General features: G+C 43.0%; 1 protein-coding gene across 5 annotated transcripts in view; it reads right to left on the bottom strand.

Moving 5' to 3' along the window:
- Positions 1–10,834: 10,834 nt before the first annotated feature.
- pacrg (PARK2 co-regulated) overlaps positions 10,835–26,212 on the bottom strand; it is a 154,900-nt gene continuing 139,522 nt past the window's right edge. For 4 of the 5 annotated variants that reach the window (XM_080294082.1, XM_080294084.1, XM_080294083.1 and 1 more), the window contains one exon: positions 10,835–11,203. In XM_080294082.1, coding sequence (XP_080150208.1) covers positions 11,043–11,203 — 161 coding nt within the window. In that variant the 3' untranslated portion in view covers positions 10,835–11,042. Of the gene's footprint in view, positions 11,204–13,092; positions 13,690–26,212 lie in introns of those variants that run through there. The other variant, XM_080294086.1, reaches the window with a different exon arrangement.

The raw sequence follows: 26,212 nt of genomic DNA, 5'->3' as shown, positions 1-26,212 counted from the left end.
GATAGTGTGCACACACATTCAAATCCAATTCAGGATCCACAGAGGCTCAACTGTAAAACTCATAGGTTCCACAGAATCTGCCTGTCTGCCAGTGTCAGGACCCCAAAGGACTGGTGTCCATACCCTGATGTGTTTTTCAATTTTATTTATAATAGCGCCAAATCACAACAACAGTTCCCTTAAGGCCCTTTACGTTTCAGGTTACAGACCTAGCAACAATACAGAGAAACCCCCAACAATAAGACAACACTCCATGAGCGAGCACTTGGCGACAGTGGGAAGGAAAAACTGCCTTTTAACAGGAAGACACCTCTGGTAGAACCAGGCTCAGGGAGGGGCAGCCATCTACTGCGACCTGTTGAGCGCGTGGGGAAGGACACAAGACAAAAGACACACCGTGGACAAGAGTCAGAGATTAATAATACCTCATAATTAAATGCAGAGAGGTAAATAAAACACAGAGAGTGAAAAAGAATCAATCAGTGCTTCATGTGAAGTTCCCAGCAGCCTAGGCCAATTGCAGTGTAACTAAGGGAGGGTTCACCGTCACCTGATCCAGCCTAACTATACGTTTCATCAAAAAGGAACGTTTTAAATTTCTTCGCCTGTTCTGGTGTAACAAAGAGGGAACCTATACAATATTAGGTCGTTGAGTATGACATCAGGGCTACATCCAAAATGCCTGCTCAAAACCAAAAGAAAAACGCGTGCAACCAGCCGTTCAGCCCTAGATGAGGGCAGTTAGGAGAAGAGCATGCCACAGAAGGCTTCCTGTCAAAGCAGGAGGACAGGTATGATTGCCTTAACAACCGGTGCAACACATTCTTGGATATAGCTACATACATTACTGCTATAATTACTGAGCTTCCGGTCAGACAAACTGAGCTCAGAAGAGACAAAATCCTGCTTCAGATTGTTTTTGAACTACCTATTATACATCAAAAGGACTTTACGATCTAAAACTCTATACTTGAAGTGTCTGGAATTAACTATTTGATCATAATTTCAACCAGTGACCAGGGAAATTCAGATAGTAACGCTTTTGCATAAAGGCTCGTCACTTACACTGCCACCAATTATACAGGATATGTAATATTAGTCCCATCGTCCAAATGGTCTGCATTATCACAGGGCTATCTTAAACCCCAGATGATAAAACATCCCTTGAAGTCAAACGCTGATAAGTGATTTCAGCGGATAAGACTAAGCAGATAGGCAGAGGAACGAGAAACCCAATTTTCATGTGACTTGGAGATAGCTAAATTGTTCACGGTGTTGACTTTATGTTTCTCTTTTTTCCCCCCTCCTGCCTTATTCTTTGAATATAAGCGATGGAAAAAGTCATAGTCTTCTAGCATCAAAAAGAATCTGGCATTTATTCTGAGCTTTGAAAATGGGCTTAGTTCTTATCACCAACGGTGTGCATGGTAATTTGCACCTTGCCTAGCGCTCATTCTTCTGAGATGGGTCACATACGCCCTGTGTGTGTGCGTGAGTATATACGTGTGTGAAACAGCAACAGAGAGTTAGAAGAACTGAGCGAGACGCAGCAATAGCATACGTAAGTGTGTGTGTGTGTGTGTGTGTGTGTGTGTGCCCATGCATGCTTGTGTCTTCTGACAGCCCGAGAGTAAACAGAAACGATATTAATCCCCCCCCTTTTGCTCCCCCTGCCCTTGTGTTTTCGTCATTTTTAATAACACGGTTTCTATTCAACAATTAATCCAATTAACAAGGATCCAGATAATTAATGAACATGCGTTTAGGCCCTTTTGAAGAGAGGCTGTTAGCTCCCTCACAATGAGCTTTGAGAGCACCTTGGGTTCTCGAATGAAAGTATGCTGCTGGAAACAATCGAGCCCTCGGTAGGGCCCCTGCAGCTTTTCACGGCTTGCCTCGGGGGCCACAGCCACGGGAAAGCGAGTCAGAGCTGGTGACTCTGTCGAGGCAAGGCTGTCTGCGATAAAGACTGCAGCTCTGGAGGAGGCGAACAGAGAGAGACCCACGGGCTCTGATAACACGCATACATACAAACAAGTACAACATCTCTCTCTTTTTCTACCGACTTGCTAGTTTGGGGACTGTGGGGAGAAACTGCTGGCAGAATCTGGGTCATTTACATTTTGAGGAAGGTGTGAGCACAACGAGAAAGAAATAAATGTCCTTCTAGCAACCACAGCACATACAGAGAAACGCATAATGCCCCTATTATTCATTTTAACTTGTATCATAGGCGTGACATGACAAATGCACTATTCTTCCTTGTGCATTGTTTCCCTCACACTTGTTTGTGCTTGGTGGTACTAAACAGTGTCCATTCAGTATTTTTTTTTGTCTTCAAATAATCACCTGATGTAAGCATTGGAGATACAATGGACAAAGAGTAAGCGAGTGTAAGTGAAGCAAAGGTGGGGCATGTTCAGATGACAGGCTAATAATGAACTTCCCCTCTAGGTATACTTTAGTGGTCTGTAAAGATTTGCAAAGGTCAATCAATTTACAACCTCTAAACTGCTTTGTAGGCACTTATTTTAAATGTCAATATTGCCACATATGTTGATATTTAACTGTATCTGTGTTTACCTCTCAGTAGCTCCTATCGCCTATTGTTAGGAGAAGCTCCAAACATTTCTGGACAGAGTAATTAAAAACTGCATTTTAGCAGTAAAAGTAGTTCTTAACTTTGAGAAGCTGAGAGGTAATTTGACTTTTTCTGGACAATTCTTCCAAAAATACAGCCATAATTTATTATGAAAAAATATTTCAATGGTGGAGAGTTACATTAATGATTAAATTGGGGCAGCATCACTGAAAATACTGGTTTGAACAGCCATTTTGCTACTAAAATGTGTTTCCAGTGCTGCTAAACATCTCTGCCATCTGTCAGAATTCTTAATGCTCATCAGACTCAATTTTTCCTGACAGTATAATAAGTGAACAGCAGCACCGGTTGCATTAAAACTGTTCTGTTAATTTACATCATCTTTTTAGTTTCGTGTAATATTAAAAATGCATTCACTGAAGCACACAGCATACACTATAGTTAAAAAACAAGAAGCCCTCTTAGCTCTGAAAAAGTGAAGCCATTGTGAAAGTAATGAATAAGCCCGATATCCTTCTAATGACCAACAGGGGGTGACCCTGCATGTTGGAGTCATAGATGGTACAAAATATGGATATGACAAGCTGCAGTCTATCTAAAGCCCAGCAGATGTGGTTGCAAAAAGACCTCTGTTCCTATGTGACATCATGCGCACATTGCTCAAGGGTTGTCCGCCATATTCGATGTGATGGAGCCAGTGGTTGCTAGGGAAAAATTATATTGGCAGAGGTTTCTACCTCTTGAAATTAATTGCAATTTCCCAGATGGTTGTGGACCAGTGTCTTGGCCTTCGTGACTGGGGGCCTTAGTCACTTGAACCTGTATGATTTTTAGATCCAAAATGGCCGACAAGTCAACGTCACATGGTCACGTGAATGTAAACCCCCAGTAGAAGGCTTTGGAGCACCAGTTTTCTTTCTGTCGTGACTCTGTAAAAGCTTTCCCGCTAGGTTTATGGGCTCAGCCGCTTATTTTGGGTCAAACTGAATAAAATGAAAGTTGCCAATCACAAGTTGTTAGCCAATGAGTTTCACAGACAGACCCACTCTTTCCATTCACATTTCGAAATGTTCAACTTGAGGCTTCAACTTGAGAGACCAGTGGCTGACGACATCATGGTTACATCCATTTTTTATACTGTCTGTGGCTGCAAATAAGAAGACATTAAAAAACGAAGACCCCAACTTTGACTATTGCGAAAGATGCTAATTTTGGGAATTATGTCCCCTTTTGGATTAAAATAAATGACAGACCAGATAAAGAAGGACATTTTAAGGAATCAGCTGCTGTTTTTCTCTGATAAGTACATTTTAAGTGCCTTTCCCTATCCAAAACTATCATGTCATTAATATCACAGGGAATCACTCATAGCCAAGCTAGCTAGCTAGCTAGCATTAGCTTTGGCTCAGTCTTCTTTTCCAAACATGGTCACGTCCCATTTCAACTGAAATGGCGCTGGCCAAATGCCAAATCAATGTGTAATGACATGGTGGCTGCATTCATCTTCTATCTACAGTCGATGACACATAACAGTGGACTGTCAGTCAGTCACTTCGCACATCAGTAGGAAATGAATTCACAAAGTATAATGTCATTCATGCTTGAAGGGCCTTTCCCTTTGCTTGTTTCATTCTTGTTTATTCTTTACTAATAGTTGCTCTCAGCAGCTTTCGGAGTATATCTAAAGAGGAAACTCATATAAACTTTCAGAACAGTTTACAATGATTCCTCTAATCTACAAATATAAACCCTGGTGCTTTGGAGTGGTTTCTATATATATATATATATATACACTTAGCTAGACTGGTGTGAGTGCGGTCTCATTTGTGTGAATTTCTAGCTCGAAATACCTCGACTGCATGTCGCCCTGTGATCTATTACAGATGCGAGCGATGGGGTCAGAGACCTCTATACATCACGTTATATTTGACGCCTGCCTACTCAACACGTTATAAGGTTAGTAAAGGGCAAAATGCATGTTTTGAAACTTAGCAGACTTAGATTTGTGCTCTCTAAGTGGTTGCAGAATTCATGGACAGGAAACCAGACCAGGAAAATATCCATGTGCTAAAGAAAGAAAAGCCAGCTGCTGAAGTGCTAAAGCATGGGGCAGCATGAGGAAAAAAAAATCTATCACAATTCAATCTGACACTGCAACATTCAAGCTCTTGTGTGTTTCCACAGCCCCTTCTTACCCCCACCACCCCCCTTCAGCTATACACTATTTTCTATTTTGTTAAAGGTCACCTTGGGTGTTGTAGCGTAGATGGTCCAGTGGTTTGGCAATCTGGTGATGGAAATGCCTGTTGGCTCGCCTGTTGTCACTCAGACAGAGAAAGGGAGGGAGAGAGGTGTAGGACAGCTGGAACTACTCGTGATAGTGGGCTGTGGATGGGAAAGCATCGCCTCCAAACTCCCACCTTGAACCTGCTGATCATCAATCAGACACACAAAAACCACTCTTTACCATTTTGCAGGATGAGGCACTTGTACAGGCCGGAGGATATGTTTCGCAGGCCGCCCGCTCCTCGTTTCATTCCTCGTTGAGATCACACCGGTGTGAGCGCAGCTTAAAGAAGTCCAGCTGATGCTTCATCTGTCCGTACCAATTGTTAACAGCGTGGACTCGTTGCCGCTCCTCCCGAAGATGCCTGTATTTGTTTACTTGCTTTTTTGCCTGTTTGTTTGCACCTGCCAAACCGTAGCAGGGAAAAGAAATGAGTGTTTGTGAGTGATAAGACCTGTAGGAGAGGAAGAGGAGAAAGATGAACAGAGAAAGTGGGAGACGGATAGTAACGGAGGGGAGAGAGGCAGAGAATCCTCATTGATCACATCTGCAAAGAGAAGGATCGATCCCGTGGTGTGGTCTGGGATATAAACACATGCGCAAACACACAGGATCACACTGGCAATCATGAGCACTGGTAAGAGAATCACTATATACATATATATATATGTTCTCCCTCTACACCCCCCCCCCCCCCCCCAATTTTTTTGCACATGTTGAGGAGCGTGTCAGGCTACATTTCACTGTGTGTTATACTTGTATAACTATGCATGTGACAAATAAAGAACCTTGAACCTTGAACCCTTGAACACTTCAATCAGGATGTGAGTTTTTAGCATATTTTTATTCATATTTAAGGGGAGTTTTGTGGAGAGCTGCGAGAGGGAAACAGAATTTGAGCTTTAAAGTGTTTACATTATTTCTCCACTCTTGAATTAAGCCTGTGAATTAGACACCTGGCACATGGAGAGGCAGATAGATAAACCATTGTGCTGTCCTGTCTCGCACATGCTCAGTAGCTGCCCGGATGAGCAACGGAGTCTGCCAGGCAGACGAGAACAAGACGAATCATTCCCCGGGGGGCATTTATTTCTGTTGCACAGCACAATCCCTTCATTGCCGGTTCTAACAATCTGCCTTTTGAGACTATAACACTGCAGTAAGAGAGACAGGACATCAGAAAAAAAAGGGACCAGATGAAAAGAGGAAGGAAGTGATAAAGAGGAAGACAGATGAAGACTTCCCGAGTGCTTAATCAATCCTTCAGTGTGCACAGGGCTACATTACTGCATGCATCACCACAACACAGCTTTTTATCATATTAAGTGTGACCCACATGGCTGAATTATTTGATTTCCAACACGCGGAGATGTTGCACACAAAGTGGGACATTCGCATTCAGCTTGTTTGTTCAGATAAGGGAGCGTGGTGATGTTGTTAAGTGGCAGTTGTCGCCTCAATTCTCCTCTGTTTTTCACTTGCGAAGGGGGGAAAAAACAGACAAACAAGTGGTTTCTTCTTCGGTCTCTTATTTCTCTTTTCTGCAGCTGACTGCTCCTAAATCTCAGGTCTGGCTGGAGCTAGACAGCTCTCTCTACCAGGTGACACAACATCCCCCTTCCCTCCATTCATCCATCTCGACGTGGCCCACACAGCCTCTCTTTCCCTTCATTTCTCTGCGCGCTGGATTCATCTCAGGCTGCCCGTCTGTCTCCGAGCTCAGGTGCAACCAATCTCCCTGTCCTCCTCTTTATTCAGCGTGCTCTCTCTCTCTCTCAAACAGACAGCACAGGCATTGTCATGGTGCCTTTTCCTCTTCATAATTGTTCCCTTCCTCTTCCTTCCTCAGCCTTTTCTCAATCTCCTTTTTTTCCTCTCCGTCAACAAAACGCTATCAGCGTGTTTGTGTAGCTTTTGTTGCGCAGCTCACTGCAGTATAAAAGCCTTTGTTGGCCTGCCACCACTATGATGTGGCGAGACGGAGATGCACAAGGACAAACTTGAGCTCTGTGGAGCCGGCTCTCACGACGTCACTGTTCATTCTGAGAGAAGCGTCTCATCCTGCTGCTGCTGGGGTGCGAGCTAGACACGCACCTACTCACTTGACTGAGTAGTCAACTGTGTTGATCTGTGTGGCTGGATGACGTCTCTGTATGTATGGTCCCATGTCGGCGTACCGAAGTGTTTCCGACAGTGAAATAGCTCGCGCGTGCTCCTCGGTGGGAGTAGCTGCACGGCGGCGGCAGCTGTTGTGAGTGGCTGAGCTTGCTAAGCTAATAATAAACCTTGGAGCGGAGCGAGTGGCTGTGGGCCCCACACCATCTATGGTTGACCCGTGAAGTTGAGCTGTAACAGAGAGTGGCCATCAGGAGAGATCCTGGATTAGAGAAAGCCATTCCAGTAACATGTGACTTACTGGAGTCAACCTAGAGCCTGCAACGTAACAACGCAGCTGGACGACATTGTTGCTTTGACACTATGTGGTTCTGTCCCAGTGTAGAAAGTCGGGGTAAGTTTGTAAGGGATGTTTGATTGATGCTGGACCTATACAATTAGCTTTCATGAATTAGTTTCTCATGAAAACACGACAACACTTTGGAAGACGAGACAAGCAGATATATGGACACATTTTGTATTTGATGTCTAGAAAAATAAGACACTTTTTAAAACATGCGAAGCAACTCTCACTGGGAAAAACACAAACTTCACCTACAATAATCTTATGATTTTGTCAACTAAAATTAGACTAAACTAAATGGTGTTTTGTTCAAAAGACTGTGATTAAAGCTAAATCAAAATTTACTGTCAAAATTAACAGTGGTTCAGAGGAATTTGTGGTTTTCATCCCCACTAAGGACAAAGGTAAGTGTGCAGGAATGGTTAATGTTGGGTTTGTGACACCTTAAAACAGCACAAACCTATAAAAAACATGCCAGTGAGCAGTACGATGTTTTTCCAAAATGCAGTCAGAAGGGTGTTAGACTTGTGCAGAAACTGGGATAAACACATCTAACCATGATTCAAACAGAATCAGCAGATTTCCCCCTCTATCTCTGCAGCTATCTCTGTTAACAACAACAGGATGGTTGGTGTGAGGTCGTTAAGTAACACGTTAGATTAATACCACTGACTCCACGAGCTATCAGCAAAATCTTTCAAAATAGACAAGGAATACCAAAGGAGAGCAACAAAACAACTCGGAAATCCGCTCAACTGAAAATAATAATGTGGCTCTATCAGCGGCAGATAGTATCTGCTGTAAGGAAGAGGAGCAGATTGTTGTAACCTGCGCTCTATGACTGGAGGAAATGCACCGAATGGGTGGCAATTTATTTCTTTGTGAATGTTGGTGCACCTGCAGTCATAAGATGATCAATTGCTCATTATGACTGAGGGGAGAAGGGTCAGCATATTATGATCAGGATCATTTCAGCTCCGTGCTAAATTTGTTGCCGCTGTGTTTTGTTTTGTTTTTCCGTGTCTGAGAACAGGACGAGAGATAAGGTGGGGGGGAAAGAATTCGGGTAATGTCATGCATGTCTTTCTGGCCTGTAGGTCTGAACCAGCCATGCGGCGATGCTTTTGATAGAGCAAATAACCTCAATGGCTGCCTTCATTCCTGTTCATTTCGCACTTCACTCTATTACTTGCATGAGCAATTACAGCAGTGTAGCTGCTTGGCGTTGGGTTGCCATTACTGCGTGTGTTCGTTTGGTTGTGTTACTCGGATTGTGGGGGTGTAAATATGTTTACACGTTCACATTGTGGGGAAAAGCAAGGAGATGATTCGATTTTTAAGGTGGAAGTATGATTTAAGGTTAGTTTGGGGTTAGATTTAACCTATGAAGATAAATTGAGTGTTTCTGTGCAATTGCAAACTCTGTGTTAACCATCCTGGTATCAAAATAAAGGTAACACTTGTGAGATCTCCTCATAGGTGTAAGGATCACAGCAGATGCTACTGTATCAAAGTAACTGAAGGTGGAACATAAAAATATATATAAGATTTTCTTCATATTTCATATCATCTAACACCTTTAAAAATATGTAGCTGTAGACCAAAAGCTCAAGAAATCCATGAATCTGCATACGGACATTATCTGCTGAAATTACTTGCTTTGAAGGTCATTTTTGCAAAAATTAAAATCATACCAGCAGTCACCTCGAGGTGCTTTATATGCAAGGTAAAACTCTTCAAGAATAGACAGAAAATCCCAACAATTAGACGGCCCCCTATGAGCAAGCACTTGGCAAATGTGGGAACGAAAAACACCCTTTTAAGAGGAAGAAACCTCCTGCAGCTATCGGTTGGGGGTGAAAGGGGTTTAGGAGAGTAGAAGTTATGGTTAGGCTCACTCTGAATTGATCTTCTTTTTGAAACCATATTCTCAAGCGTTCCTTTCCACACTGTCCCCTTTCTTCCCGATGAGTTCGATTAGCGCCTGTGATGTGACCTAATTGGAAAAAAAATCACATTGCCTGGCCCTTTAAGTGTGACAAAGCAAAGTGATCCGTATAATATCGCTTGCATGACACGGTGTTCAAAGATGGGAGGGGGCGGTGGTGAACAAGGGAGAGAAGTCCCATTTCTAAAACCAAGATTTGAAAAAAAGCTTAACAAAATTGTTCGCCCTGTTTCACTTTGTCCTTTTCTTCTAGTTCTCTTTATCTCTAAGCTCTTTGCTGGCCAGCTGCTAGCCTGTGGCTCAGTAAAATTGGACAGGTGAAGCGGGACAGCGGGGCGTCACTGATACAGTTCGACAGAACTGCAGGCTATTCAGAGTTCGATATGCTCATTAAGTGAGAACACGGGTGAAATTGTATGCCCCCCACCCCCTCCACAACGCACCCCTTTAAAAAGTAGTCAAGTGGCTATACCGTTGCTATCTTTGTTTTGCTATACAGCTGCAGTTATTAAGGTGAAATATGTGCTTTGTCTCGAAATGGGACCTCTCCGCACTACCTTACGTCTTTCACTTCACAGATCAAGCACGAGGCAGGAGCAGCTCGACTTGAGTTCAGCAGTGTGGAACACCTATTCAGTAACGTTCCTTTCAGGATGTGCTGAGGTTGAAATATGAGCAATATGAACCTGTCTTCTGCTTGAGAATAGATTCCTCCGCAGGCCTGTAAAGCTGCTTTCGCTGGAGACATGACTTACAATAAGAGATGGCGCAAGTGTCCTTGCGAGTTTCAGAAATCAATTACGCTGTGTTTTCCCCCATGGGTCGCAGTGTTGTATATATATATGTGTCAGTGAGTGTATGTGCATGTGCGTGCTGAAATATGGCTGCTAAAACCTCTGCTGCGTCTGTGAAGAAGTTTACAGCAGAGGATAGAGAGCGAGAGAGGGGAGCTTCACTCAGTGTGAGAACAGAGAGCTGGTTACTGAGTTACTGGCTGGTCCGGATAAACAACGAGGCAGGCGTGTTGTCATGCACAAACACCAACAAATAAGCCCGCATACACACCAAGTGTTCCCTAAGATCACTGTGGGGTATTTGAGTTCAAATATCCAACATAAATGCACGTTCAGACAGGCTGCGTCTCCAGCTGGGTTAGTGACAGAATGAGTGCAGTAGTACAATACGATACAAAAAAGAAAAAAAAAACAACCCCAAACCCCTCCGCAGTTTCTGCGTTACTGAAACCAATCTTTTCTATATCTCAAACAGTATTATCAGCTTTTCAAAGGAAACCTTTGTGGTGAAGCGATAACGGCTTTCAGATCTGGAGATATAAAATACTTTATATTTATATTTCGAAATATCATAAATACACACGTGCTTCGGAGACAGCTGCTGCTGGAGCTGTGGACGCCAGCGTAAGTCTTGTCGCTGTACATTGGCATCTTCTTTAGCCGACATAAATCCAAGATGGCCAACGCTTCAACAGCAACATAAGTGTTTGAAAGGCGAAAAAATAGATTCTGCGGGATGATTTACTTAGATGCAACAGAATTTTTAATGTTTTCATACATTTTAAAAGAGGCTTTGAAACAAACGTCAGTATGCACCGAGGACTTTCCATCAGCTGTCTAAATAAATCACTAAAGAAACGGGAACAGAACAACAAACTGATAGCACTTTAAACATGCCGCTGTAAATTAAATCTTAAAGACGTGGACATGGCTGAAAGCCCCTTCCTCTCTCCTTAGTTCGTCAGGCAGGACTGATAGGTGGGGATCATGTATTTGATGTTTATATAGGCGTCCGGTCCTCCGTAGCGCTCAAAGATCTGGAGAGTCTCGTTGATCAGTTTGCCAATGTCCTCTTTCTCCAACTGGTCGTAGTCGATGCCATCTCCGAGATTTTCTAGGGGACGAGCAAAGACATAAACCAGACAGAATGAGGAGAAACAAAACAAAGATGGCGTATATTCTAGGAGCGCCCGGGTCATTTCAGACTGTGAGGCTGATGTCAGGGCTCACAAAGCACCACCTGTGGCCACAGCGCATTGCTTTGAGACTGCAGACCGAGTCGGCAAATGCCATCCTTCCATCTGACTTCAAACCCAGTGGACAGACTGAATTTAATTTACTCCTCTTATGCCGAGGCCAGTTGGGACCAAACGGCAAAAAGAGTTTTCAGCTGAAAGTTTAATGAGGCGGCCTGCGGAGGGGAGAGCGGCGGAGAGGACGCACGAGGTAGTGTGTGCTCTGCTGCTGCACAGAGCACGCGCCGGTGCACATGAGGCATGAGCAGTGATCTGGAGTCATGCTCCAAAGGTAGGAATGTGCTCGGTGTGTGTGTGTGTGTTTGTGCTGTTATCTTCTTTCACTGATGTGATTGTGTGATTTTGATTTGGAGTAAAATCTGAGACAGTAAAAATCCTCAAAAACACACAAAGGAGCTGATCCTCTGCATTTCAGTTAGGACCCCTGCAGTTTATAGTTGTGGATCACGGCTTTATTCTGGGATGTCGGACACAGTGGGTTGCAAAGAGGCTTGCAGGTAATGCTCAAAATGACATTAGCTGAACTGGGATTGTAACTGACCTGGAGTCTTTGGTTTACTGAATTTAAATAAATTCCACAGCTGTGGACGTACATCTGTATGTAATTAAAACTCGTTCACTGCACGATGAAAAAATCTACATCTCTTTGACCCAACTGGACTCCTTTAATGCTACGCTTTGGCTGCATGTTTGCATACTCCACTGTGATTAAAAATAAACTTGTGGCTAACTGAAAAGCAGTGAAACCTGCCCTCCACTATCACACACACACACACACACACACACACACACACACACACACACACACACACACACACTGCAGTAAAACACATAAAATTACAACAGCCGAGCACACAGCGCAGGAAGAACTTGTTATCAGGAAAACATTCCTGAGGTGTCCAGGCTGCACTCCTCCTTCCTCCTTCCTCCTTCCTTTTCACCAGCAGGCACACTTAAATGCGCGCGCACACACACACACACACACACACACACACACACACACACACACACACACACACACACACACACACACACACGTTGACTTTATCAGCACACAGCAAACTGCCAATCTCATGCCAGTGCACCGGAGGCTCAAAACACTTTTCAGAGGAATGACACACACACACACACACACACACACACACACACACACACACACACACACACACACACACACACACACACACACACACACACACACACACACGTCCAAGTTTGTTGCCAATTTAAGGCCCTGCTCAACTAACATATCCTGAAGAAAGAGTGTAGATTTTATTTCTGGAGGCTATAAAATAAAACAAAGAAAAACAAACCGGTCATTTGACTTTAGAGAGATTTGAGAAGAGAAGAGAATCATCAGGATGTGATGTGAAAAATTAAAAGCAGCACTTAAAGGAGGACCCGGCAACCCCTTCTTTCACTCCTAATTAGACGTGGAGAGAGAAAGGGGACACTAAACCTCACGATAACCTCTTCCAAACACTCCATCCTTTATTCTTTCTCAGTCTTTTCTAATCACTCATCTTCCCTTACAACCCCACCAACCCTCACCACCCCTCCATCTTTCTCCTCTCCTTTCCACTCGTCCATGGCCTCCTCATTAAAACACAAAGACAGCCAGTCCCATAAAGTGGACTGTTAAGCAGTAACATGTCTATGATCTCAGTCTGCAGCTCTCGCTTTTTGATATGTGGGGGGTTGGTTTCCAGCTGTGCTTTGACCAACAGTTAGCCCAGATACACTTAAGATTTTTACAGCTTTGGCTTTATTTAGCAGCTATTTACTGTTTTCCTTTTAGAGATACAACAACTACAATAGTCGCATACGCTGAGGAATGCATCATTCGAGAAAAGCTCTTATTCACATCAAAACTCAGGCAGTGGTTCATTTTGGAGCGGCCCACAACACAGGCGTCCGCACCCTACTAGTTAGCAAAGTTTTAAATAGCATCTATAATGCAGCCAGTGAAAGAAAATCAGAGATGTGTGTAAGCTGGGCAGTGAGAGGTAATGAGTACGGTGACTCTTACAAACTTGCAGTCTGCTTCAGCTGCGTGTGTGTGTGTGTTTGCACAAAAGCATGTTGGTGTAGGTTACAAAGCCAAGTCTGTGGAGAGTTGCCCCCTGTTACTGTGGAAATGAGCAGCCAAAGCCAGCCCAGAGGGGGAGCTTGGCCTTCAGACAGAGAACACAGGGAGTCGGGGAAGAGGTGCAGCTTGGGAACCAGCGGAGCTCCGACCAGTTTCCTGGGGCCTGGAGTTGGGGCAGAGAGGTTGTGCAATCTGGGGCCTTTCAGCCCATCCAAACACATCTCGCCTGGTGAGCTGTTGGGAGGCCAGTAGCATCTAAAGGCAGAGAGCAGAAGAATTTTCAGCGATTCTCAATATTTAAAGAGCAGAAAGGGGAGAAGTGTGTTTAAGCAGGGATGGAGGAAAAGGAGTGAGGAAGGAGAGGAGGGGTGAGGGTGTTAAAAGCAGCCTCTGCAAATGTCCTTCAGCAAAATAACTTCTCTTTCTACTCTTGCTTTTTTTCCCCTTCTCTCCCCTCCCTGCTTTTTTTTCTTCTTCTTTCCTCTCTCCTTTTGGCAATATCCGCAACCCTGGGCAAAGAGCGAGACAGAGGGAGAGCGAGGGGAAAAAAAATCTTTAAAAACAATCATAATAAAAAAAAACTCCCACCCCATGAACAGAAGGAAAAGGGCCCTAGCAGGAGCCGGCTCTATGTTCCTCTGAGGAAGACGAAAGGTCGATACAGAGGCAGACAGCGGAGGATTCTCGGTGCAGCGACATTTGCTACACAGAAGGTGGAGGAGGAGGAAACGCAAGGTGGCTTGGAGACGCCGCTTTGTTTCTGCCTTTTATGCTAAATCCCCGGGTTTAAAGGGGGCCTTTAGCACATAAAGCGAGGTGAGGAAGCTGGAAGGAAGAGGTGAAATTATCTATCTATCTATATATCTGTCGATGCCTCTCTGGCTCTGCTGTGATTTCTGCCAACCCACAGCAGACCAAATCTAAACTACACACAACAACAGCTGCAGCCTTCCTCCTCCTCCTCCACCTCCTCCTCCTCTCACACCCTGGTCTTTCTTCATCCCTCAATCCCCACGGTCCTAAACAACCTGTCTTCCCACATCAAGCTGAAGACGAGCTGTCACAGATGGAGGCAGCGCTCGCTGTTTCTCCGAATTACCTCCAAATGTACAGACAGCGGCCTTTCGAGGCATATTTACTGCTGGCAAACTGGGTCTAATGGGTTATAAGCAGACCTCCTTATTGCTTCATTTTTCCCTCTGAAGCTGTAACAGAGCTGTGCTCTTACCCAGCCCAAAGATTTCTGACTGAGGTTAGTGTGCATTATGTGTATGCTGTGAGGTTATAATCCCCTTCTCCCCTCTGCTGCCAGGGACTGAGTGACACACACAATGCAAAGGCTTTGGGAAGTTTAGCTCGAAATTCCAGTGCTGGCTCAACGTAGCATCATCCCACCTGCTTTGTTTCTAATCAACTTACGCCTGGTTATGAAGGTTCCTAATGAAAGCAGCTTAGAGAACAGACCCCCCAACACAATAGCCCTTTGATCATAGCAGCCAGATGCTGAAGAGACTCAATGAATGTGAGAGACTTGTTTTTCTTTCCTTCTTCTTCTTCTTTTTTTTTTAAAATTTCCTCTGAAGGGCTTTGGCCTTGCTGAAAAAGGGAAATGGAAGAATGCAGGTTATGAGTGTGATGGAGCAGCTTGAGTTCCAGGAATATTTTGAGCATTGCTGCACAGCTGACTGTGTTACAAGAGTGCATGTGTTGCATATCTTTCCTGCTCACAAACCCGATAGCACTCGAAGTCCATTTTTTCAGGCAGACTAAAGAGCGTTTTCATTCAGAAACAAAACCAAACAGAACAGAGTAAATTCCATGAAATTCAATTTTTTTAAAAACCATCAATGTTTGTAATTGTTCTTTCATAGTTATATAGTCGCAGTTTAATGTGACTGTTTACAGAATTTGAGCTTAAAAAGGGCTAGAGAAAGGGGTCGTGCATTTTCTTTGCCTTCTGGGTACAGTGTTTAACGCCTTCAGGTCTCAAAGGACAAGGAGTGAAGAGAGCACAGCGGCGGTCTGTGTGCAATGGAGGGTGTGTGGGTTGGAGGAAGGAGGTGATGGGAAGTGGATGGGACCATTGGAGGAGGTCTGTGCTTAACAGCAGGGCTCTAATTAAAAGTGCCTCACAGTTGGGTGCCAGGCAGGCCTCGCATAAAGGGACTGTGGTGGAGAGTGTGAGACTTGATGTGTGTGTGTGTGTGTGAGAGAGAGTGAACGTATGCTAGTGTGTGTGTAACCACAGGTGTCTGTGAAGGAAAGGCAGAAAGACAGAGTGAAAAGGGGCTTGTATATGCTCTTATATGTGTAATTCTAAGTACTGTATGTAGTTTTATGAGTTTACTGCATGTGCGTGTAGATGACATAAGCATTTTTAAGTGATTACATGTGACAAGGACAGAAAGAGCTAGAGAGCAAGTAGGAAAAGGGTCCTTTCTTAAAAATATATACTTGCAAAATCTAAGAAAGGCTCACAGGATGTTCAAAAATACAACAAACACCACCTCACCCTCAAATACTGTTCTTCCCCTCTCACTGTGCCATTGTCCCCCCCACCACCACAATGGATTAGGCTAGGCTGATGGACAGCATAGCTGTGGCTCACATATACATCCACCTACACACACACACGCACGCACGCACGCATACATAAACATAAACATGCACGCACCTGGAGCTGGGCTCATTCCCTGGCTGTTGCTTTTCCATCACAACCTCTGTGTGTAATCAATAATAACATTTCAGCTTAACACAGCTAGCCCCAATGAGGGCTGCAGCTCCAGTGGCATTACATTAAACACATACACACACGCAAACACACACATGCACAGATATCCAGAGGAGAGACGTAAAACAATAGGCTTATGGTCAGCAGTAGTTTATTAAAGCCCCGGCTCCTGCACCGGCCCTCATCTGAGTGCTCGTGCTTACTGAAGTCTAACCTTTGCTGTAGGTCAGCGATCTCATTTTCCATGTGTTCACCCAGCCCAGCAGTGCTCAATCTATAGGCTAGGTGAAGCAGAGTACCACTTTAACCCTGTGAAAGTTGGACATCAGCAAAGCAGCAAAGCAGGCAGATGAGAAAACGTGTCAAGGTCAGGTTGCAGCCCGGAAAGTAACGCCGGAGGAGTGTGTAGACAAGGCCGAGACTAAGACGTAACCAGCCGAGGATGCTCCTGAGCTGCTCAGGTGCTAAAACTGTTAGATTCCTATTGATCTGGGTCCCACTGGCTTAGTAGACTACATCTGTGCGTGGATATACAGAAACTGAATTCCAATTCCACGCTTCCGCCAAAATCATGCCGTGTCTTCGGCTAATCCCAGGTTGTGCGAGGGATTGAAAGCCCGAGCGAGGCAAGGTGAGAGGCTCATCGCACTTCCACACATCACAAAACCCTCATTTTACTCATTTCTTTTTCAATTAGCCCACACGACCTAGCCATGACCGAGAGCAATATCAGTTTGCACCATTTAGTCATGCTTTTAATGCACAAAGAGGGCTCATCTTAGATGATGGATCAATGCTATTTGCCAAGCTGTTATCATGTCCATTATTGTTTCAATTACCACCACTCAGATAATGGTTATCCCAGGCTCATCGTATCCAATTTTAGCTTGATACATGCATCTCGAAATCAGCCCCAGCATGCTTATCACAGGTTTAAAGGAAAGAGCCATCCCATAATATGTGTGCAGGTACATTACACTGATGGGCAGTATATGTTTTAATTCTTTTTAGATCAAATTTCACATTGTTTTAGGCGCATAAGTGATCCCTGTTGGCTTGCTGAGGTTTTAATCTGGGCCAGAAAATATGCTTTTTACCACGAGTCTGGTTAGACAGTGGGTCATACATAACCCAGCACCGCCTACAGACAAATCCCACAGAGCAGCAGCAAAGCTACACTCTGAATTCAACTGTACTGAACTCTAAGAGGCTGCGGCGGCTCAGGCTTCAATAATACAGAGGTCGATCCTGAAAATTTGGCTTTCTCGTGGAAGAAGAATGCCAAACGTACCTGCCGTTCTTTTCAACATCTTCCACAGAGATTTTATAGTAAATGATTGTGGACCACGGACATGTTCACCCAGCTTCCGTCTCCAGTGAAAGGTTTCATAAACTGCAATAGGTTTTATAGAACAAAACAAAGCTTTTAACAGTATAGCCGACCACAAAGGACCTACCCTTTCCCACTCTGCCCGTCTGTGTCGCTCCCTGGCTGGGAGCTGAGTGTCAGTGCTGTCAGGTGTGAGTCAATGCCGTCAGATGTGATCTCATTACGCCAACTTACCTCAAGGTTAGCAGCGGGCTGCTGGCTAGGCACAAAATCGATCTGCACCAGGGACAGGCGTTAAAGGCCACCGCAGTGTGCAGTGCGAACACCCGGACACAAGCCAAACACGCACTGCGCTTTGAAATGCAAAGGCCACTTAAACAGGAGTAAGCACATAACATACGTACACAGAGAAACTGAATGTGTACTATAGAGTCTGAGCCCACAGGAATTTGGCGTAGCTTATATATAGATAAAAGAAAGACTTTATAATGGCTACTGTTAATAAATAATCAATTATTCATATCTAAAGTTTAGTTAATAATGATTTTATTATGAAAATAAAATAATAACAATGTTGCTAATTTTTATTAATGTTACATTTTATGATGCTTTTGCCATTAGATTAGTGCAACAATGGTTGCAATGTCAAATTATTTTTTTTTAATTTGTGTGATACATATTAGCAGAATTAAAAAACAAATCTAAATCTCTGCAGCATCTTTACAATAGGTATATAAACAGTGTTTAAAAATGACGTACTAAATAAATAAAATAAAAAAGTATTTATTTGATTTAAAATTTTAATTTTAATGCAAAGAATATATATAGTTTATGGCTATTTTACATGGTTATCAGCCACCCCATAATGACTTTAAATATAGATGAATAATACTAACAATCTCTTTAAAAATAATTTCATTCTCAAATACTAAAATAATAGAAGCAATAATAAACTGGTAAGAAATCATTTTCAGAATAAAGAATAAATATTTTCAGAATAAAATAGCTGTTTCTAATCAGCTATGATACATTTATAAATATTTAATATTACACAAACTACTGAAAAACTGACATTAAAGAAATCATTATTAATTAGCAAAGATAAATAATATCAGTTTAATTGCCTGATAACAATTAAAAACAGACTACAATTGAATAAATTAAATAAAAAAATACAGAAGAATATGGATGGATTCACCCTTTTTAAGGAGTGGAGTGTTTGCCCACAATTTAAAAACATGTCCCCGCGCATTTATACATCTGTGGAGGTCACAACACCACGCATTCCTTACATCTCAGCATGCAGAGAAGTTAAATTAATCATGGTGCAAAAAATATACAAACAAAAGGGAATAGTTTAATTCCTATTCAGGGTGGCTGATGACTTTCAGAATACTGGAGGAATTAATATTAATAGCAAACAGCTTGGCTCGTGCACTTTTGCTCTGGTAGCAGGTGTCTATATGTGGGGGATACAAGCGCCTTGCTAGGGCTACCTGCCTTCCCTTCCTCTCATTTACACATCTTAATGGGTGCAGAGAGCATATGCTTTAGCCGATCATTTTTTTAAAGATTTACTTTCTTTGAGAACTACTAAGCTATTGAATAAAACATACTGCACAGCTCGGGAACAGTGTGGCTACTCCTTTCCGTTAACACCTCCATGGTGAAAATCTGGATGCACAAGTATTACATTTAACCTCATATTATAGTCTATAAACACTGTGAATAAACAGATTAATACAATCCTATGTTTATGTCTCGTGGTTTATGTCTAAGGATAAGAGCCACATACACACACACAGACACAAAAGGGAAGGGAAGCTGAAAGAGTTTTCTAAGGTGCTGCTGCTTTTGATCAATTTAAACTGAATTTGTTCTGTAACAAACTGAATTCATCTCAACTTTAAAGGCATGAAAAGAACAGACTCGCCAGACCCACATCAAGGCCAACCATTAAACATCTATTTAACTATTTAACAGAAAAAAGAAGATGAGAGATATTTATTTCAGTGGGAAAGGACAGTTCAGATGATGGAGCAAGCCCCTGGTTGTTACAAAACAATTCAAAGACGGGTCCCGGCACTCACTCACTTGGACACTAGAAGGGGGAATTATGTTAAAATGCTCTTCATAGACTACAGCTCTGCATTTAACACCATAATTCCCTCCACACTCACCACCAAGCTGGAGCATCTGGGACTCAGCTCATCTATGTGTCAGTGGATCTCCAACTTCCTAATAGAGATGGACCGATCCGATATTACGTATCGGTATCGGTCCGATACTGACCTAAATTACTGGATCGGATATCGGAGAAAAATAAAAAATGTAATCCGATCCATTAAATATCACGAAAGCACCTCACAAAACTTGCAACACGCCGTAACTCGCCTCAGAACGTCGGAGCAGTATGCATCACGTGATAGAGCAGCTGTGGCATGCGGGACCTGTCGGTGGTCTGGATAGCATTTGGAGCTTCGCTAGCAACCTGGCATTTCATCTCCGACAAAGTTATCCCCGAGAGAAGTAAAGCAAGTGTGTAAGTCCATCTCTGAATGTTTGTAAAGCATTCCTGCGTTAAGCTTAACAAGCGACTGCCTCTCGCTCTCCTGCTGCTACTTCAATCGTGAAACTGCTTAAATGATCAGCTGATCGGCTTTTCTGTTGTGAGTCTCTTTTGTTTGTTTTTGGCCCACTTTGCGCCAGAAAGAGGAAACCAGCGGCTGAACAACAGCAGCACGTTTAAGCTTGATCAGCTGTTGTTACAATTTATTTAATATTACTTTCTACACCAGGATCTTTTTCTACGTAGCTGACGGCTGGTAACTGTGCAGGGGCGGATCTAGCAAAGTTTAGCCAGGGGGGCCGATAGGGCATTAACTGGGAAAAGGGGGCACAAAGACATACTTTTCTTTCTTATTCTCATTTAAAATGTCTAGCTTTTAATAAATAATTATCTGACACCCAAAGTTTTAATTTGATGTAAAATGAATAGAAGTCAATTACTGTATATAGTGACTATTAAGTCTAATATATACCCTAGTAAGCTATAGTACATTTTCCTTTGGGAAGGTACCATCTGTGCAGTCTGCAATTTTGTTGAAGAAAGATGTTGAATCTATTTAATATTTCTTGAAAAATAATTGATTTCTGTGCATTTTTTTTCACACTGCATCAAATTAAGGTTGATTACGTTGATTAAGCATCATGAGGTGGAGCGTGAGGGGTGGTTCCCTATTTTTTATTTATTTATTTTTGTTGTTGCTGGGAGTTGGAACCCTATTAGTTAGGTTGCTTAATATTTACGCTAAGTACTCTTTAAAATACCAGAATAGGGAGGATGGTGTAGGTCTAAGTTTATTAGATTGATCAGTATTGCTGAACTATGAAATATTTTTTTTGTATACAGGTATAACAGAATAGCTTTAGTGTAGTTGTTGTTTTAAACTTGAGTATGAACTTGCAGACTTGCAAAATGCAGCAAGATATTTTAAAAAACAGTTTTGTTGATTAAAAAACACTATATCGGATTCATATCGGTATCGGCAGATATCCAAATTTATGATATCGGTATCGGTATCGGACATAAAAAAGTGGTATCGTGCCATCTCTACTTCCTAACTGGCAGACCACAGGCAGTAAGGATGGGCGGACATGTCTCAGCCTCCACCACTCTCAGCACTGGAGCCCCCCAGGGGTGTGTTCTGAGCCCCCTGCTGTACTCTTTGTACACATATGACTGTGTGGCCACTACCAGCTCCACCACCATAATCAAGTTTGCTGACGACACCGTCGTGGTGGGCCTGATCTCTGATAACAACGAGACGGCCTACCTGAAGGAGATTGGGAATCTGGAGAACTGGTGCCAGAGGAACAACCTCCTTCTAAACGTCAGTAAGACAAAGGAGCTGATAGTGGACTTCAGCACTAAGCAGGAGAGGAACTACCAGACCCCCGTCATCAATGAGTGCCCAGTGGAGAGAGTGGACAGCTTCAAATACCTCGGAGTTCACATCACGCAGGACCTGTCATGGTCCTGTCACATCAGGACCATGACCGTGAAAAAGGCCCGACAGCGTCTCTACCACCTCAGACGCTTGAGAGACTTCCAACTGCCCTCCAAGGTGCTCAGGAACTTTTAGTCGTGCACCATAGAGAGCATCCTGGCGGGAAACATCTTAACCTGGTTCGGGAACAGCACCATGCAGGACAGACGAGCTCTACAGAGGGTTGTGCGGTCAGCTGAGCGCACCATCCGCTCCGAGCTCCCTGACCTGCACTCAATCTACAGCAGGCGGTGCTGGACCAAGGCCAGGAAGATCGTGAAGGACCTCAGCCATCCCAACAACAGACTGTTCTCTCTGTTGAGGTCAGGAAAGCGATTCCGCTCCCTGAAGACCAACACAGAGAGACTGAGGAGGAGCTTCTTCCCGCAGGCGATACGGTCTCTCAATCACACCACCACACAGTACTGACCCACACATATGGTTCTTACACACACACTGGACTTTCTGGACATTGTTTTTGCACACATTGTTTTTTTGCACAACACTGGTCACTATATTCTTCATTTCCGGTTAATACTTGTACAGCTGCTGTTATTGTGTATATATTTATTTATATTTAGATTTCTTCATACATTCTTATATAGTTCTATATTGTGTATTGTGTATTTTGTTGTACAGTTATTTTATTTTCAACTTTAATTTATATATTTATCTTTATCTTATTCTTCCCAGTTAAATTTACCCTTCATTCTAATTTGTGTTGTACAGTTATTTCATTTTTAACCTTAATTTATATTTTATTCCTTCCTAGTTAAATTTACCCTTTTTAATTTTCATATTTATTTCCTATCTTATTCATAGCCTTTCCTTTTTTGTTCTCTTTAGGTCACGAGCAGTTGTCCAAGCATTTCACTACATATCGTACTGTGTATGACTGTGTACGTGACAAATAAAATTTGAATTTGAATTTGAATTTGAAAAATCAAAAAAATTGCTAAAACGGACTCGAATCAGAGGAATTGCGTCCTGTAAACGCAGCAGAAGTCCAGACGGCAGCCCGTGTGGGTTTCAGGCGGAAAAACTGACAAACAGAAAGCGATGGAAAGAGAGAGGAGGAGAGGAAGAGCGAGACGCAGAGGGAGGAGGTCGGGCGGTGCAGCAGATTCCAAGAGCATTTCCCTTTGTCCTCTTCGCTCGTCACAAGAGGAACATTTGAAGTGACGTGCAAATTTAAGTCAGTGACAAATCAAAGTCCTTCATTGATGTTACTCTGAAGTTTGCTGAGTATTCTCCCTGCACTTCACGTTTTTTGCAAGTCACTGAAGGAATGTGACTGCAGTCGAAACATTAAAAAAATAAGGTGGGTTTATTTCTGTATTTTCTCCTCACACCTAAAATAGCACCTGTACAGCCTTATGACTGTACAGACACACACATGGACACACACACACATACTTATGCCCATACACAGTGATGGGCTATGTGCCTGGCTAATAAAATCACTTTAGCCTTCATAACCACTTTAGCCTTGGAAGCTGCCATCAGTGGAAGGACAAACACACACACACACACACACATTCACGCACAGGAACGAACAGTGAGCGGTCCAGCCCTTCCATTAGCCTAATGAAGTGGCTCCCTGAGATGGATGACATGACATCACCTCCACCACCAATCACAATATCACCCCTAAAAAACCTTCCACTAAAAGCCCCACCCCTCCTCTGATACCGCACCCCCCCACACCGTTGCTTACAGCACCAAATGGACGGCGAGCTTTCCAGGACCCATTCGGCCCGCTCACAACACTTTTATTGGTCTGGTTATTTATCTCTTTAATGCAATTGGCTGGAGCAGAGGCCTCATGGATGGGGAGAGCTAGTAAATCACGGCGGGTTGAGGGCAGCGGTGTGATTAAAAGAACTTTGGCTCAACAATGACAATGGCACCAAGCGGACGGCACTGAGTCCACTTACATTCTAAGCAGAAAGAAGCGCAGGGGAGGGGAAGCTGTTCACTGATGACATTTACAAGAAAGGACAACGCACATAAATACAAAAGTGCATTATTGTTTTTTTCTCCATGCAGACAGAAAATCAAGTTTTTCAGCCAGTGAAAAATGAGGATGCTTTCTCCTAATCAGATAAATGGGAGCTGCATATATATCTGTTGTGTGATATTATAAGCAGTACTTTTGGATGTAGTCCTGTTATGAAGCTTTGAGTTGCCATCTTGGCAAACCGTATGCTGTCCAGTGAGCAGCCAATGAGCATATCCTGAATAAAGGTGTCAGTATACCTGCCGCATTGGTCCAATGGTCTCTATTTATGCTCACCATTAAAGCGCAGTAAGCCACTGCAGCATTCTCCTGGACAACAGGTGTCACAAGTCACACAATACCGCCACACCTGTTGTCCAGGAAGAGAAGAAGTTAAAACCCAAAACAAAGACATTTCTTAGAGTTTGTTTCAAAGTTTTTTCCACAAAGTCTCGTGTTTCCAAACTGAAATATTAAAATCATGGCAAAAATCTAGTGTACATCTACACTTGTGTCTTCAACTCAGCTGAGACCGGGAGTGAGCGGTAAGCACAAAAGCAATCAAATCCTCCTGACTCAGAATGAATAATTTACAAAATGGACTTCATTATCTATTCGATATGACCCGACACTAGGGAGTGAGTCCATGAAGTCATGAAGAAGGTGCTCGCTGAGGTCTCAGTGTGAGGAAGCTGTTTTCCCATATACGTCTATACAACCGAAAAAGCAAGCCAAAGGCTTTTGGCAAAAACAGGAGTCGCCCCCTTCTGGTTACTGAGATAAATGCGTATTTCTTGCATTTCTATGACTCTCCGCTTCAGACCTGGAGGTTAGCTCCATATTTCAAAATATCGATGTTCAATATCAAGTGTTTCCTTGCCATTTTGGAATGGGATGAAATCTTTAGTAGCTCTTAAGATGCTCTGCGTTAGTTGGTTAGAAAAGAACAAAACAAAAAACAGATGCTATCAGTGTCACGGTTCAAATGTCATTTACTTGCAGAAACTTACATGCCTCTCCACTCATTTAGAGTTTTATTGCAGATGGCAAACTATCTACCAAAACTACAGACAGGGAACACTTCCTGGTTAAAGTCACACAATCTAGTCCCCTTTCGCTCCCTTTCCTCCGTCCACTTCCCAGAAGGACAAAGGAAAGCGTTTATTGGTGGAAAGCTGCAGGTACAGGCATCCATAAACAGTCAGTGTTTTATAGGGAGTGGTAAGGCCTGGGGTTCTGTCACGGTTTATGACTCCCCAAACTCTTTAAAGCAGGAGAGTTTAGTGTGGTATTTACATAAAACAAGCCAAGGTGTCTGTGTGAAGCAGACCTCACTGCAGCATGGGACATGCTTAGCATTTCTTACAGATCGATAATCTGAGCGTGACAATCACGAGTAAGAATATTACTCTATATTTATATTTTTCCTCTATTTGTGGATCTAAACTAAAATTTGTCTTGTTTAAAGAGTATGTTTTACACCTGAGCAGCTGTGTGTAATAAAGTGTCGCAACATTTTATACCTTTGTAGCACCAGCACATTCAGTACACAGTCAAACTTATTTCCAGCATTAATACGGCCTCATCACCTTTTTTCCAATGGCATCTTTGCCTCCTGTCAGCTTTCCCCTTTTTGCTCCAGCTTTATTTATTTACTTATTTATTATCACACTCCACATGGGAGGGAAAATAGGAGATGACTGATTAAAACACAGTAAACTCTATATAGCTATCCAACGGGCCTGCACAGGTATCTGTGTGTGCGTATGTTTACTTATTATTAGTGGATGTCCCCTACCTAGTGAGGAAGGTGCATCCCAAACCGAAGCAGAAGGGGAGAGTATAGGAGGCATAGGAGGATGCACATAGGGTGGCGGGATGAGGGGGTGTAGAGATGTGCTGGGACAGCAGTACCACCCTGATGTGAGTCATAGGACACACTGTCAGCAACCATCCAGCATCACACACTGAGTCATTACGCTACAGGAGAGAAGGCGACAACAGTAGCCATGATCAAGGAGAATGGAAAAAGGCCCATCAGTGATAGATGGAAAGAGAGGAAATAGTCAGCATCAGCAGTAATGGTGGCGGCCTGTCTGTCATCGTCAGTGATTATGATGACGATGATGGTGCGAACACTTTCAAATGTTTACAAGTGCAACGACAACATGGTAAATTATTGATGCTCTGAACTCCATTTCTTCTCCATTTTAGGTGATCAGATTAGGCTTTATCTCATTTAGACATATTTAATTTTTTTATTTGGCGACTGCCTTTCCAAGAAGCAAATGTTTTTGTGTTTTTTTAAAAAACACCTTCAGGGTAAAGGAGGTGGATATGGGCTTTCACAGAGCACACTCTCACTTTTGATTTCTTACTGCCACTCAACTTTTTTTCTTTTAATCCAAGCCAGATTTTTTCCGTGACCCTAAAGAAATCATAATCAAGCCTTAATCACAGCAAGATGAGAAACCGGCAATGATTGCATTTTCCCCATCTGTGATTTGCAATGTCCTTTTTAGTCCTTCCAATAAGGTCATAAAAAACTTTCTTAAGGACTTAAAAAAGTGATGAGGACAATAAACAATTAACTGGGATATTCAATTAAAGGGAAAAAAAAGTCAAGCAATCTGCCTTTTGCTTTTTTTAAACAACAGTGGAAAAAATGA

This window comes from Astatotilapia calliptera, chromosome 19 (assembly GCF_964374335.1).
Source record: "Astatotilapia calliptera chromosome 19, fAstCal68.1, whole genome shotgun sequence".
NCBI lineage: Eukaryota > Metazoa > Chordata > Actinopteri > Cichliformes > Cichlidae > Astatotilapia > Astatotilapia calliptera.
Note: the sequence above shows the minus strand (reverse complement) of the source record. Positions and strands in the feature narration are given on the sequence as shown.